The sequence below is a fragment of the Erythrolamprus reginae genome, chromosome 2, assembly GCF_031021105.1.
Source record: "Erythrolamprus reginae isolate rEryReg1 chromosome 2, rEryReg1.hap1, whole genome shotgun sequence".
Taxonomy (NCBI): domain Eukaryota; kingdom Metazoa; phylum Chordata; class Lepidosauria; order Squamata; family Dipsadidae; genus Erythrolamprus; species Erythrolamprus reginae.
Window position 1 is genome coordinate 13381098 of NC_091951.1, and position 17268 is coordinate 13398365.

At 41.1% G+C, this 17268-nt stretch overlaps 1 protein-coding gene across 1 annotated transcript in view; it reads right to left on the reverse strand.

Moving 5' to 3' along the window:
• LOC139159761 (major histocompatibility complex class I-related gene protein-like) overlaps window positions 1-17268 on the reverse strand; it is a 33767-nt gene that overhangs the window by 2568 nt on the left and 13931 nt on the right. Inside the window, exons 2-6 of the mRNA XM_070737134.1 lie at window positions 15902-16177; window positions 13662-13937; window positions 8435-8713; window positions 4103-4198; window positions 1938-1970 (exon numbers count right to left, since the gene is read on the reverse strand). Coding sequence (XP_070593235.1) covers window positions 1938-1970; window positions 4103-4198; window positions 8435-8713; window positions 13662-13937; window positions 15902-16177 — 960 coding nt within the window. The remainder of the gene's footprint in view (window positions 1-1937; window positions 1971-4102; window positions 4199-8434; window positions 8714-13661; window positions 13938-15901; window positions 16178-17268) is intronic.

Genomic DNA, 17268 nt, shown 5'->3' on the forward strand with positions numbered 1-17268 from the left:
GTTTTTAATAGGAAAGTGAACACAAGAACAAGGGGACACAATCTGAAGTTAGTTGGGGGAAAGATCAAAAGCAACATGAGAAAATATTATTTTATTGAAAGAGTAGTAGATCCTTGGAACAAACTTCCAGCAGACGTGATAGATAAATCCACAGTAACTGAATTTAAATATGCCTGGGATAAACATATATCCATCCTAAGATAAAATACAGAAAATAGTATAAGGGCAGACTAGATGGACCATGAGGTCTTTTTCTGCCGTCAGACTTCTGTTTCTATACAATTGTTAAAGGATTTAGATATTGAAGTGAGTTATGCCAATATCTGAAGATACAACATATATACAAATGGCAACAGGAGAGAGAGAGAGAATAAAAACCAGAAGCAAGCACATTGACATAAAATATTGTAATGTCAGAGAAGCAGCAGAAAGAAATTACAATAGATCTAATTTATTGTCCATCAGAAATTAATTTAGCTGACCTCATGACAAAGCCATTAAGTATACAAAAAACACAAGGTTCTTACAGTATATGCTGTCCAGCTATAAATAGATAGATATTGCTAGGATATTGGATTTAATAGCTAGAAGAGTAAAGTGTACATTAGGCCAGAACACCCAGTTGTAGTAGTAAAAAGGGTTTAACTCATGCATGAGGCAATTGACGCTATGATTGGCTGCCTTAAGTATAAAGGGGGAGTTTCCCTTCCACTCCCCTCCTTTTTTTCTTCTCTATTTTATATATAACTTGGCTTATGATATTCCTGAGTCCCTTACTATCTTGTGTTTTTCTTTCTGGATGGTGACAAAGGCTGCTGTAAATTTCAATCAAAAATATATTTATTTATTTATTTATTTATTTATTTATTTATTTATTTATTTATTTATACATACATACATACATACATACATACATACATACATACATACATACATACATACATATATATAAAATACAACTTCGTGTAAGTATTAATGACTCCATCTGGACAGATACTATGCAATTCTTTGACAATAACAAATTTATTTATTTATTGGATTTGTATGCCTCCCCTCTCCAAGGACGCGGGGCAGCTCACAACACATATAAAAAAAATAGTGGTACATCTAATCCAAATAACATAATTTAAAAAACCCTAAAAATCTTAAAATAATTTAAACCAATTCACAATCACTCATTCCACAAAACACACTAAAAAACACTTGTTGGTCAGGGGGAAAGATCTAATGACCCCAGGCCTGGCGACAAAGATGAGTCTTTAAACTTTTCCGGAAGGCAAGGAGGGTGGGCAAATCTTGGGGGGGGGAGCTGATTACAGAGGGCTGGGCCCCCCACAGAAAAGGCTCTTCCCCTAAGTCCCGCCACTCAACATTGTCTGCTGAGGGGACCCTGAGGAGACCAACTCTATTGGACCTGACCGGACACAGCAGAAGGCGGGGTCTCGGAGGTAATCGGAGTGATCGGCATATAAATGCAATAAATAAATAAATAAATTACTTTTTTCCCAATCAGTTTATACTTAGAGAGCCTTTGTTGATGGGAGACCAAGACGAGATCCAGCTGACATCTCCCCCAAAACTCCTTTTCCCTCAAAATGTCTATTCCTGATCTGTACTTTTACGGAGCTTCCTGATCATGCTTAGGCCAACCCTTTCCGTTCTGCCTGCTTGGAAAACAGAGCAACCTATCAGAGGGATCTTCTACTCAGCTGGGTCCTTCCACAGTTTCTCCTATCAGATGTTTCTTCTTGGGTCTCCGCTCACAAGAACAGCCTGGCCCATCTTCCTCAGCGTAGTTTTCGGTCCTCTGAAAGCTTCATGAGTTGCTCAGGATATTTGGATTCGCAGGGACATGGTCATACTTCTGAACTCATTGGAGCCTCTGATCCCTATTCTGAGTGGGAGTTAACATGTCAAGCGGGGGGCAAACCACTCACTTGTTCCTGCTCTGTAGCCATCCTTTCGGTATCCTGCAAGGGAAAAAAGATATCAGTGAAAAAATGAATCCACCAGAGATCATAGAAACATAGAAGACTGACGGCAGAAAAAGACCTCATGGTCCATCTAGTCTGCCCTTATACTATTTCCTGTATTTTATCTTACATTGGATATATGTTTATCAGTTACTGGGGATTTACCAACCATGTCTGCTGGAAGTTTGTTCCAAGCATCTACTACTCTTTCAGTAAAACAATATTTTCTCACCTTGCTTTTGATCTTTCCCTCAACTAACTTCAGATTGTGCCCCTTGTTCTTGTGTTCACTTTCCTATTAAAAACACTTCCCTCCTGGACCTTATTTAACCCTTTAACATATTTAAATGTTTCGATCATGTCCCCCCTTTTCCTTCTGTCCTCCAGACTATACAGATTGAGTTCATTAAGTCTTTCCTGATACGTTTTATGCTTAAGATCTTCCACCATTCTTGTAGCCCGTCTTTGGACCCGTTCAATTTTGTTAATATCTTTTTGTAGGTGAGGTCTCCAGAACTGAACACCAGCCAAAAACCAGCCGGCTGGCACACACATGTACATTGGAGCTAAACTAGGGCAATGGCTTGCGTGCCATAGGTTCGCCATCACTGCCCTAGGGACGCAGGGAGGCTCACAATAAAGACAGGTATAAATCAATATAAAAGATGTTTCAATTTAAAATAGTTACAGTCATCCAAACATTCATGAGCCAGCCTCGCTAATCATCTCCCCGAGGTCAATGGACCCAGGCCTGTCAGAAAAACCAGGTCTTTACAGCTTTCCGGAAGGCCAATAAGGCTGGGGTAGTGCAGAAGGTAGTTGATTCCAGACAGTTGGGACCACAACAGAGAAGGGTCTGCCCCATGGACCCTCTAGCTGACATTGTTTAGCTGACGGGACCCGAAGAAGGCTAACCCTTCTTCAAGGCGTTAACAAGGGGACACAATCTGAAGTTAGTTGTGGGAAAGATCAAAAGCAACATGAGAAAATATTATTTTACTGAAAGAGTAGTAGATCCTTGGAACAAACTTCCAGCAGACGTGGTTGGTAAATCCACAGTAACTGAATTTAAATATGCCTGGGATAAACATATATCCATCCTAAGATAAAATACAGGAAATAGTATAAGGGCAGACTAGATGGACCATGAGGTCTTTTTCTGCCATCAGTCTTCTATGTTTCTATGTTTCTAACCCTGTGGGCTCTAACCAGTCACTGGGAGGTATGTGGTAGGAGGTGGTCTTGGGCCATGTAGGGCTTTAAAGGTAATAATAAGTTCAGAAAATGGACTTCCAGTTTGTCCGTTTTGCTGTTTTTGCACTCTGGAGGCTTCAGGAAGCTTCCCTGAACCCTCTGGAGTGTAAAAAACAGCACAATGAGAAAACCAGAAATTCATTTTTTTGAATGTCCAGTATACCCACTAGGCAGTTTTTTGCACTCAGGGGCTTCAGGGATTACTTTTTTTCCAATTAGTTTATACTTAGAAAGCCTTTGTTGGTGGGAGACCAAGAAGAGATCCAGCTGACATCTCCTCCAAAACTCCTTGAAGCCTCCGGAGGGCGAAATGGCCTTCCCCAAAGCTGAAAATCACCCGGCTAGCGTGCGCATATGCACTGGAGCAGACATAGGGCAATGCCTTGCATGCCCCCCAATATGGCTTTGCATGCCACCTGTGGTATACATGCCGTAGATTCACCATCACAGCCCTATATCATTTCAAAGAAATGGTTGTCCAGTCCCTTCTCCAGTGTTCCGTCCCCTGTCCAATTGTCTCTCTTTATCTCATTTATCTTTCCTTCCTTTCAAATATGTTCACCTATACTTTTATATCTTTTCTTCTATTCTTTTCTTTACTTATATTATTACATATCTTTCTCTTCGATGTGCATTATGTATTGGGCAAAATAAATAAATAAATGAATGAATGAATAAATACATACATACATACATACATACATACATACATAATAAAACAAAACAAAACAAAACAAAACAAAATAAACTTCTGAAGGCAAGAGAACAGAAGGAAGCCCAGAAAAAGCCCTCCCCCCTAAGGGAGCAATTTGAGAGGTATCTCCCCATCTTCCTTCAATCACCCACCCCACCCACCCACAAAAAAAGATACTTACTGATGAATACCAGGATCCCAGCCAACAGCATCACACATGCCAGGAAAATACTAGCCACAATGATGCTGATGAAGAGCCTCGGGTTGGATTCTGGAACTGAATTGGGAGAAAGAGAAGATAATTGAACGAGAACCCCAAACAATCCTCCCAATTAAAGGAGAGAATTAATGCAGCCCAAGGACTGCAATTTCCCAAAATTAGGAAGTTTAAGGGTCTCATCTTCATGTCCCTCCAACTGTAGCATGAAGACCCAAGATAACCATTGTTATAAGTCATGTCCTCATGATACTGCCTTCTCACACTAGCCCATCATGAAGGCAGCTGATATTCCTCTTTAGATGTTCAGCTCCAAAACAGTAGTTTGCAATCTTGTGACTCTCAGCAATTTATATACAGTAGTACCTCTAGATACGAGTTTAATTCGTTCCAGAACGGAGCTCGTATGTCGAACAACTCGTATCTGGAACAAATGGCTTTAGACTTTGTTTTTCCCCTCCGAGATAACCAGAAGCAAGGATTCTTGCGCCACCTAGTGGAAGCTCGGCTTGTATCCCGAATTTGAGCTTGAGTTTCGAAAAGAAATTTCGCTCCCGTCGTGGCTCGTATCTTGGAATACTCGCATGTGGAGCAGCTCGTATCTAGAGGTACTACTGTATAAACAAAAACTTCAATAACACAATCATGTATCTATCATCCATCATTTATCCTCTCTTTCTATCATCTATCATCTATCTATCTATCTATCTATCTATCTATCTATCTATCTACCTACCTACCTACCCATCCATCCATCCATCCATTCATCCATTAAAAACCACAAAATAAAAATATTTTTTGCTTTTTATAAACTGTTTTGATATGTCATAATTGTGGAATTGGGCATCTTTTCCCTTATGCTTGACTATTTACATTTTATTCTTTAATCACCAAGAGTTCATATCATATAGTTTCAGTTTGTTTGCTTCGTAAAAATTAGAGCCAGTTGGTCTAATAGTGACGATCTACAAAAGCTACAAAGCAGGAGAGATGGTGAATTGTAGCATGGCCTTAGCCATAAAAGCCAGCTGGGGGACTTTGGACCCTCTCTCTCCCTATCCCTCTCTCTCTCTCTCTCTCTCTCTCTCCAATTTATCTCACAGGGTTGTTGTTGTTGTGGGAAAAAATAGGAGGGGAAAGGTGTGTTGGATCTGAGTTATTTGTAAAAGTAATAAAGGCCCCGCAATGAATGAGATCTAGTTCACCAATGGCCTGTACGTACATTAAATGTCTCTGGCTGGTGAGACTGGGTCTGTGAATATCATATTTCATGCCGGTACTTTAGGACAGAGTTTCCCAATCTTTCTGGGTTGTCGAGCCAGAGCTGGAGGAGGAGGGAAGGGGGATGATTTTGTGGGAGGGGCAAGCACATGGGTGTGCTTGCAATGTTTGCAGTGATGCTCACACGAGTGAAGCCGCAAGCACCTATGACAAAGCTAGCACAAGTGGGGCTGAAAGCACCCACCACAAGGCTCGTGAGTGGGGGCACAAATGCTCATGATGACACCATGCATCTGAGGCACACACACTTGCCAGCGATTAGCCTACAGCCTGGTAGTTGGCCATGGCCCACAGGCTGGGACCTCCTATTTTAGGCTGAAATATAATCCAGGCAAGGTGGCTAACCCTTCCAAGGCCATCTCATTCAATGTGTAGCTTGAATCTATAAAGGCTCTATAAAGGCTAAGACAAGGTCATTGGTCAGGCTCCTCTTTGGTTTATCAAAAGCCTTTTCACACTGCTTTGTTTATTCTGCTTGAATCAACTCCCAGGACTTCCTAGGCCCCTTATCCTGCTAGAGCGGACTTAAACTGTCAGACCCATCTATTTCTTCCTCATTTTTCAACAGATAATTGAGAGGATGAGCTTCCCAACAGATGGTTGGTAAAACTAGCATTTCTCCAGGGACAGGTTCAACCCTTCTTCAAGGAGATTAGTCAGAACCTTCTCCATGTTCTCAAGTCTTGAAACCAAGACTTACGGAGAGATTGTGGGAACTGGGCATGGATAGCCTAGAGAAAAGGAGGGCCAGAGGGGACATGATAGTGGTATACAGGTATATGAGAGATTGCCACAGAGAGGAGGGGGGCCACTCTATTCTCCAGAGCACCAGAGGGCCAGGCGGGGAACAACAGCTGGAAGCTGACCAAGGAGAGATTCATCCTAGAAGTAAGAAAGAACTTCCTGGCGGTCAGAGTGATCAACCAGTGGAACAACCTGCCTGCGGAGGTTGTGAACTCCCCAACTCTGGACACTTTCAAGAGGAGATTGGACTGCCACTTGGCTGGGGTGCTTTAGGATTCCTGCTCAGGCAGGGAGTTGGACTTGATGACCTGCATGGTCCCTTTCAACTCTAACAATCAATCAATCAATCAATCAATATTGTTCAAGAGTCACACCAAACATGATATCGTCTAGGTATACCAGCACCTCTATCAGATTCATGTCTCCTAAAGGCCTCTCCATAAGTCACTGAAATGTTGCTAGGGCCCAAAACATAGCAACGTGTTCAAGCGTCTGATGTATTCTGCCAGAAGTCAAGAACAGAGAAAAAGGACTATTTGGGAGTAAGTCTTGGAGATAATTGTTCCCTCCCAAAGGTTATATAATGGGAGCACACAGAAGGGCTCATCACAGGAAGCAACTTTGTTCAACATGTGTCATTCTAGCTCAGACTCTTTTTTTCTGTTTGGCCTTGCCAAGTTTGTTGCTAATTGGTCTTTGGAAGCTTGTCAAGGAAGTTTAAGGTTGGTGTGCTTATCTGCCTTTCTCTGAAAGACTGTTGTCAGACTTGTTATCATTATTTGGGACTTATTACGGCTGGGAATGAAAATAATTACCACCCGATAAAATAAAAAAGGACTTTGGGATACCGTTTGTGCTGATCAGGAAGCCTAGGTCAGAACACCCTCTCTCTCTCTCTCTCTCTCTGGCCCGTATCACTTCTCACACAGGCCGACCAATCAGGGATCAAGAGGCAGGGTAGTGACAGGATAAGCTGACAAACATTCCCTCCTTTATACCTGCTATCCACACCTTCTCCTCCTCCTCCAATATACTTCTGCCTCAGTCTCCACTGTCTCTTTTTATTTTATTTATTTATTTATTTATTTATTTATTTATTGGATTTGTATGCCGCCCCTCTCCGTAGACTCAGGGCGGCTAACAACAATGATAAAAACAGCATGTAACAATCCAATCCAATACTAAAATAACTAAAAAAAACCCTTATTATAAAAACAAAACATACATACAGACATACCATGCGTAAATTGTAAAGGCCTAGGGGGAAAGAATATCTCAGTTCCCCCATGCCTGAGGGCAGAAATGGGTTTTAAGAAGTTTACGAAAGGCGAGGAGAGTGGGGGCAATTGTAATCTCTGGGGGGAGTTGGTTCCAAAGGGCCAGGGCCGTCACAGAGAAGGCTCTTCCCCTGGGTCCCGCCAAACGACATTGTTTAGTTGACGGGACCCGGAGAAGGCCCACTCTGTGGGACCTAACTGGTCGCTGGGATTCATGCAGCAGAAGGCGGTCCCCGAGATAATCTGGTCTGGTGCCATGAAGGGCTTTATAGGTCATAACCAACACTTTGAATTGTGACCGGAAACTGATCGGCAACCAATGCAGACTGCGGAGTGTTGGTGTAACATGGGCATATTTGGGGAAGCCCATGATTGCTCTTGCAGCTGCATTCTGCATGATTTGAAGTTTCCAAACACTTTTCAAAGGGAGCCCCATGTAGAGAGCATTGCAGTAGTCGAGCCTCGAGGTGATGAGGGCATGAGTGACTGAGCAGTGACTCCCGGTCCAAATAGGGCTGCAACTGGTGCACCAGGTGAACCTGGGCAAACACCCCCCTCGCCAGAGCTGAAAGATGTTTCTCTAATGTGAGCTGTGGTTTGAGGAGGATGCCCAAGTTGCGGACCCTCTCTGAGGGGGTCAATGACTCCCCCCCCTAAGGTGATGGACGGACAGATAGAATTGTCCTTGGGAGACAAAACCCAGAGCCACTCCGTCTTATCAGGGTTGAGTTTGAGTCTGTTTTTATCCTTCATGCTGCTTCTCTCCTTTCTTTACTCTCCTTCTTCTCCTCTCTTTACAGGCCCTTTTTCCTGAGCCGCCCCTTCCCCCCTAATTTTCGGGAGGTCTTTTATCTGGTGATGATCTCCTGAATAAGTACCACTCCTGCAACCATCCTGAGCACCCCCGGTAACTTGGTACCACCTTCTAGGATGTCCCTAGCTAGTTGCCGCTGATCGAATTGAGTCTTGGGGTACCCGCAACTGAGCCATTTACCTGTGATAGCCAAGTCCAGGGGGTCCTGCAGGCCATCGTGCTCCACATGGCACCGATAGCGGCCCCTCTCTTTAGGATCGATCTGGATGCTGATCCAGTAGTGGTAGGTCCCATCTGCGTTGGGGGCCACAAACCCATGGAAGGTGTCCTCCAGCCAGACCTCCCCGTCCCTTGTCCAGGAGGCATCGATCTCCCTGGGGTAGAAGCCATGGATCCGGCAGATGTGCATCTCCATCCCATCCTCAACCTCCATCTTGCTCATTGTCACCACTGGGGTCTCTGCAGAAATGTCACAACAGGAATTAACACCAAATTTCCCCACCATTTGACAAAATAAATAAATTCATTTTTGATTTGTTTCCTTTTATAGGACTGCCTGGAAAATTTATTTATTAATTTATTTATTTATTTTGTCCAATACACAATGAGGGTTTTAGTGGGTATGTAGCCTAGAGGATAATTCTCTGCCTTACAAGGCAAAGGTTGCAGGTTCAAGTCCCAGTGGGTATGGCTAGCTGATGAGGCCAAAATAAGGCCGAAATAGATCTATTCTAGTCTCCCTTAATTTTCAAATTCAGCAAAAAAAATGTGAGACATATATATATGTGTGTGTGTGTGTGTGTTCGTAGATTTTCACGGGTACAGGTATGACGGTCTTGGTATATTCGGGTTTCTTCCCGTGTAGGATTTGGAAATTTCTGGCGACGTTTCGACGAGGTCTCAGTCGTCATCTTCAGGCTGGTGTTTCTGTCCTTGTTCTCAGGTTAACATATATATATATGTATATATGTATATATGTATATATGTATATATGTATATATGTATATATGTATATATGTATATATGTATATATGTATATATGTATATATGTATATATGTATATATGTATATATGTATATATGTATATATGTATATATGTATATATGTATATATGTATATATGTATATATGTATATATGTATATATGTATATATGTATATATGTATATATGTATATATGTATATATGTATATATGTATATATGTATACAGTATACGTATGTACGTATGTACGTATGTACGTATATACGTATATACGTATATATGTATATATGTATATGTGTAGATTGTTCTGAGTTCGGGTTTTGCCCCGTGTAATATTTTCCCAATTGAAAACATCATATGTGGAGTTGAAGCTACCCTAAATAAAATCAACCCAGATGAAGCCAATAAAAATCAGACTTGAAGTCACCAATATTCTCTGCTCTAGAAAACCACCCAGAAGCAACATACAAAAAGAAGAACAAAATGCACTTATCAATTTGAAGAAAGACAACAATATAATCATCCTCCCAGCAGACAAAGGAAACTCCACAGTGGTGATGAATACATCAGACTACAAGGAAAAACTATCCATCCTACTACAAAATCCTGCCTACAAACTTCTAAACACAGATCCTACCACCTACCTAGAAAAAAACCACCAAATCCAAAATAAAAGCCTCTCCCAACAGTGAAGAGATCCAACAAAGAATCATCCCAGAGAAAAATCATCAAAATATTACACGGGACAAAACCCGAACTCAGAACAATCTACATACATATACCCATGAAAATCTACAAAAACACATGTTTTTTTGCTGAATTTGAAAATTAAGGGAGACTAGGATAGATCTATTTCGGCCTTATTCTGGCCTCATCAGCTAGCCATACCCACTGGGACTTGAACCTGCAACCTTTGCCTTGTAAGGCAGAGAATTATCCTCTAGGCTACAGTATCCAATCCCTTCACACACATAGTAAAATACATGATGAAGGTTATAGAGGAGATACTCATAGTAAAATATATCTAAGAAAGAATAGAAAAGAAGATATAGTAATAGAACATATCAATGAAATAATAGAAGAAGAGTTATAGGAATAGAAAAAAGGTACAATTTGAACACAATTTTAGCAAAGGGAAAAAAAACCTCGCAGAGCTGCTTGAAATATTTGCCTCACCAGCTCTCAGAGCATCTCTTCGCTTTTGGAACTGAAATGCTACACAGTATTATCCTGCGATTTAGGAGCAGAGCTTAAACACTGATTGCAAGATGTTCTGAAAGCTGCCTAGAAGGTGTTCTGGATCAGGCTAGAATCGGCTGACTGTTAATAATAAGAGCTTCACAGACTGGTAATCTTAAAAAAAAATGACATTCCTTTTATTTCTTCCACTTCAATCCTTGTAATTTACAGCTCCGGTAGGGAGAAAAATGCTTTCAACTCTTTCAGACTAAATGTAAGGTTATAAATCTCTCTAATTAACAAGCTGTCTACTTCGAAACATTTTCTTATCTCTGAGCCTGGTTTCTGCTGTTAAAAAGCAGTAAATCATGCAAATAACAACACTAGTCTTATTAATTGTAGAAAAAAAATAGAACTGGAAAATGCCTACCAGAAGTGCAGATGACACAAAATTGGGACTACAGTGTTCCCTCAATTTTTGCAGGTTTGAACTTCGCGAAAAGTCTATACGACGGTTTTTCAAAAATATTAATTAAAAAATACTTCACGGGTTTTTTCCCTATACAGTGATACCTCGTCTTACAAACGCCTCGTCATACAAACTTTTCAAGATACAAACTTGGGGTTTAAGATTTTTTTTGCCTCTTCTTACAAACTATTTTCACCTTACAAACCCACTGCTGCTGCTGGGATGCCCCACCTCCGGACTTCCGTTGCCAGCGAAGCACCCATTTTTGCACTGCTGGGATTCCCCTGAGGCTCCCCTCCATGGGAAACCCCACCTCCGGACTTCCATGTTTTTGTAATGCTGCAGGGGAATCCCAGCAGGGCAATCCCAGCAGGGCAAAAACGGGCGCTTTGCTGGCAACAGAAGTCCGGAGGTGGGGTTTCCCAGCGAGGGGAGCCTCAGTGAAATTGCAGCATCGCAAAAACACAGAGGTCCAGAGGTGGGGTTTCAAGGACTTCGGTGTTTTTGCGATGCTGCGATTTCACTGATGCTCCCTTCGCTGGGAAACCCCACCTCCGGACTTCTGTTGCCAGTGAAGCGCCCGTTTTTGCAATGCTGGGATTCTCCTACTGGGATTCCCCTGCAGCATCGCAAAAACACAGAAGTATGGAGGTGAGGTTTCCCATGGAGGGGGGCCTCAGGGAAATCCCGGCAGCGCAAAAACGGGCGCTTTGGCTGGCAAAAGGGGTGAATTTGGGCTTGCACGCATTAATTGCTTTTCCATTGATTCCTATGGGAAACATTGTTTCGTCTTACAAACTTTTCACCTTAAGAACCTTGTCCCGGAACCAATTAAGTTTGTAAGACAAGGTATCGCTGTACCACGGTTTTTCCCACCCAATGGTGTCATATGTCAAACTTTCGTCTGCCTTTAATAAATATTTTTAAAATAAACTTTAATAAATAAACACGGTGAGTAATAATCTAAATGGTTGCTAAGGGAATGGAAAATTGCAATTTAGGGGTTTAAAGTGTTAAGGGAAGGTTTTTGATACTGTTCATAGCCAAAAATGGTGTATTTACTTTCACAACTCTACTTCGCGGAAATTTGACTTTTGTGGGCGGTCTCGGAACGCAGGAGAGGAATATTGTAGAATTATATAGGTATATAGGACTGTGTGTTTTGAAGGGGAATAATATTATTATTATTATTATTATTATTATTATTTAGATTTATTTATTAGATGTATTTATTAGATTTATTAGATTTATTTATTGATTTGATTTGATTTGATTTGTATGCCGCCCCTCTCTGTAGACTCGGGGCGGCTCACAACAATGATAAAAACAATACATAATGACAAACCTAATAATTAGAATCTAAAATAGCAATTATACATATAAAAATCTAAAAGAGAAACCCCAGTAAATAAAAGCATACATACAGTCATATTGTGCACAGAAACTACATAGGCAAGGGGAAAGTGTCTCAGTTCCCCTAAGCTTGACGACAGAAATGGGTTTTGAGGAGTTTATGAAAGGCAAGGAGGGTGGGGGCAGTCCTAATCTCCGGGGGGAGCTGATTCCAGAGGGTCGGAGCCACCACAGAGAAGGCTCTTCCCCTGGGTCCTGCCAGACGCCATTGTTTAGTCGATGGGTCCCAGAGAAGGCCAACTCTGTGGGACCTAACCGGTCGCTGGGATTCATGCGGCAGAAGGCGGTCTCTCAGATAATCTGGTCCAGTTATTATTGATTAGCTGCTGTATGCATAGGACTGTATATTTTGATATCTTGTTTGTATATGATTGCTTGACTTGAATATGTATGTAGTGGATTGTTTACTGATTACTTTATTATATATATTGTAAATAATATTTATACTCCACTTATTAGTTTGTGTTATTGGCTGAACAACTACCACTGCCCCATATACTCTGTTTTCTAAGATTAGGATTCTAACATTGGTTATAAGCCAATGTGGAATACTAACAAGCGCAAATCCCCAAACCCCCAATACTTTACCCTTAGATTATCTACAGTTGACCTATCCAGATTCCTAAGAGGTCAGTAAGGGGTGAGTACAAGTGCACTAGAGTGCCTTCCGTCCCCTGTCCTATTGCTTTCCTATATCTCCTATTCCTTTCTTCTGTTCCTATATCTCTTCTTCTATTCTTTCATTGATATGTTCTATTACTATATCTTCTTTTCTATTATTTCTTAGATATATTTTACTATGAGTATCTCCTCTATAACCTTCATCGTGTATTTTACTATGTGTATATAGATATATACCCACTAAAACCCTCATTGTGTTTTGGACTAACTAACTAAATAACTAACTAAATAACTAAATAAATAACTAAATAACTAAATAAATAACTAAATAATAACTAAATAAATAACTAAATAACTAAATAACAACTAAATAAATAACTAAATAACTAACTGAATGAATGAATGAATGAATGAATGAATGAATGGAGTTTCTCCCACAAGTGCGAGTACCCGCCACTCACACAGGTGGAGCAATGTGTCGCACGTTTGCCCACTACTCATACGGTCCAGTCCCATATGGCCTGGCAGTTGGGACTCCTGGCTTATGGCAACGTTTCCCAACCTTGCCTGCTTGAGAGTCATGGTGAACATCAACTCCCAGAATTCCTCAACCAACGTTGCTGGTTGGGGAATTCTGGGAGTTGAAGTCCGCACATCTTTAGATTGAGAACCAGTGGCTCAGGACCTCATCTCTCATCTAACATAAACCCAGCACTGTTATTTCTCTTCCGCCAGGGCACCCACCTGTTCTTGGCACCATCTCCTTCCTGTAAGACAGGTACTTCTCCAGCCATTCAATGCATTCTTCCTCCAGATACCATTTATTTCTCTGGGACCACCGTGTATTAGCATCCCAATTCCTCTTGGTGATCTGGGCCTGGGGTTCAGGAGACAACCATCGCAGGTTCTCTTTATCGAAGGTGAGGAAGGTTCTCCCGTTGTAGCCATATTGCGAATAACCTTCTTTGGTCCTGTTTCCTCTGAGCTCACAGCCATAAGCGACCTGCCATGTGTGAAACCCTGTAGAAAAAAAAATCACAAAAAGGTCTAAGGAATGCCTGGAGCGTCTTCCCCCCTCCGGAAACCCCCCACAAAAGAGGCAAACTGGAACCCATACCACATCTCAGACATCAACACCCTTGAAAATGTCCAAAGATATTTCACCAGAAGAGCCCTTCACTCCTCCACTCGAAACAGAATATCCTACGAAAATAGACTAACAATCCTGGGCCTAGAAAGACTAGAACTACGGCTCCTAAAACGCGATTTGAGTATTGCCCACAAGATCATATGCTGCAACGTCCTACCTGTCAATGACTACTTCAGCTTCAACCGCAACAGCACAAGAGCACGCAACAGATTCAAACTTAATACGAACCGCTCCAAACTTGACTGTAAAAGATATGATTTCAACAATCGAGTTATCGAAGCGTGGAACTCATTACCGGACTCAATTGTGTCAACCCCTAACCCCCAACATTTCTCCCTTAGACTCTCCATGATTGACCTCTCCATGTTCCTAAGAGGCCAGTAAGGGGCGTACATAAGTGCACTGGTGTGCCTTTCGTCCCCTATCCAATTGTCTTTCCTTTCTTTCATCTATCATATATATTCTCTTCCTTTAATATATCCTCTTCTCTAAGTTCACTTTTACCCTTATATATATTACCAAATGTCTTTTTTTCTTCCTATGTATTTGTGTATTGGACAAATGAATAAATGAATAAATAAATGAATGAATGAATGAATGAATGAATAAATAAATAAATAAATAAATAAACAAACAAACTTTCCATTCATCCCACTGAGAGTAAGCAACCACAACACCAGGAAGGTGGGTAACCACAACACCTATAACTATTAAGCTATTCCATTGCTTAATAGTTATTGACAGTCAAGACTTTTCATCTCTTGAAATCGGATGGCCTTCTGTAAAGCTTCCACACATTGCATCTTGCCCTACCTTCAGGCACTACAGAGCGTGAATCTACATCTTAGAAACATAGAAACATAGAAGACTGACGGCAGAAAAAGACCTCATGGTCCACGTAGTCTGCCCTTATACTATTTCCTGTATTTTATCTTACAATGGATATGTTTATCCCAGGCATGTTTAAATTCAGTTACTGTGGATTTATCTACCACGTCTGCTGGAAGTTTGTTCCAAGGATCTACTACTCTTTCAGTAAAATAATATTTTCTCATGTTGCCTTTGATCTTTCCCCCAACTAACTTCAGATTGTGTCCCCTTGTTCTTGTGTTCACTTTCCTATTAAAAACACTTCCCTCCTGGACCTTATTTACCCCTTTAACATATTTAAATGTTTTGATCATGTCCCCCCTTTTCCTTCTGTCCTCCAGACTATACAGATTGAGTTCATGAAGTCTTTCCTGATACGTTTTATGCTAAAGACCTTCCACCATTCTTGTAGCCCGTCTTTGGACCCGTTCAATTTTGTCAATATCTTTTTGTAGGTGAGGTCTCCAGAACTGAACACAGTACTCCAAATGTGGTCTCACCAGTGCTCTATACAAGGGGATCACAATCTCCCTCTTCCTGCTTGTTATACCTCTAGCTATGCAGCCAAGCATCCTACTTGCTTTTCCTACCGCCCGACCACACTGCTCACCCATTTTGAGACTGTCAGAAATTACTACCCCTAAATCTTTTTCTTCTGAAGTTTTTGCTAACACAGAACTGCCAATACAATACTCAGATTGAGGATTCCTTTTCCCCAAGTGCATTATTTTACATTTGGAAACATTAAACTGCAGTTTCCATTGCTTTGACCATTTATCTAGTAAAGCTAAATCATTTACCATATTACAGACCCCTCCAGGAATATCAACCCTTTTGCACACTTTAGAGTCATCGGCAAATAGGCAAACCTTCCCTACCAAACCTTCCCCTATGTCATTGACATATACGATCGATCAATCGCCACACCCCAGAGGCCCCAAGTGTCGATTCCACCTTTGCTCACCTCTATTCTGCTTGTAGCGCTTCTGAACATTCCTCAGGTCTGCTTCCAATACCTGCTGTGTGGCCTTCAAGACTTTGCTTCCTTCCGTCCAATAGTCAGGATCCTCCTTCTCCACCTTTTCTATCCAGGACACCTTTGGAACTTTCTTTTTCTTCTGGCTGTCATAGTAAGTGAAGATCTGGTCATCCAGATAGCCTGCCGTGATGAACTGGGGAAGCCCCTCATTGGGTTCAGATACCACCAAATACTTATAGAACAGAGTGTGACTGAAAGAGCCTAACAAGTAAGAGGGAAGATGAGAAAACAGGGGATCTTCAGTTCTGGACATTGTGTCAGGCCTGCCCCAGTCACCCCCCACCCCCTCAGGAAAATGACGATTCTTAGATTACTGTAAATCAAAAGAACTTTTAATGAGAGAAACTGGCTGCAGTAAAGTACTAATACTAATATCAAATGACCTAAGTGCCAAAGCCCACTGCAACAATATCGCCAAAAAAAGGCTTCTAGAGTTGTTAACCTGATCCTACGCAGCTTCTGCTCCGGCAATCTCAGACTACTCACCAGAGCCTACAAAACTTTTGCCAGACCCATCCTAGAATACAGTTCATCTGTCTGTAACCCATACCACATCTCGGACATCAACACCCTCAAAAATTTCAGAAAATTTTTACATAAATGGTATTATATACCAGCACAACTTGCACACTTCCAGGGGAAAGAGAAAGGTAATTGTTGCCATGGTTGCCAAAAGAAAGGAATTTTCATGCATATGTTCTGGGAGTGTGTAGAAATTCAGAAATTTTGGAAGGAAGTGCAGAACGAAATAAATAAAATGTTAAATATTAATTGGATAATTACAAAAGAAATAGCGATATTAATTAAACAAAGAGAACTAAGAGATTTTAAAGAAATAAAAACTGCAGCACTGGAAAGCGCTCAAGCGGTAGTGGTATTGTGTTGGAAAGAGTCTATAAAATGGACACTACAGAACTGGTACTGTACATGGTGGATCACATTCATTTTGAAATCATGGAAATAAGATTAAACAACTTTGATGAAAATAAACTGGAGAAGCTGATGGCACGATGGAATAAGGTGAAAGGTTATATGCTGAGTAGAATCTGTGACGCAAATGTGAAAAATAAACTCCAATCACTCTTTCAATAATAACAAATGCAAAGTAGAACTAAGGAAATATATATATATAAACTAGTAAATATTTGAACCCCCCGCAATTGGTGGTGGTGGTGATGGTTATTGTCAGTCGGGTGATGGGCACACGCACTGTGCACTGTTTTGTGTTTGTTTTATGTAACCGTATCTACAAAATCAATAAAAATATTTTTTTTTAAAAAACACCCTTGAAA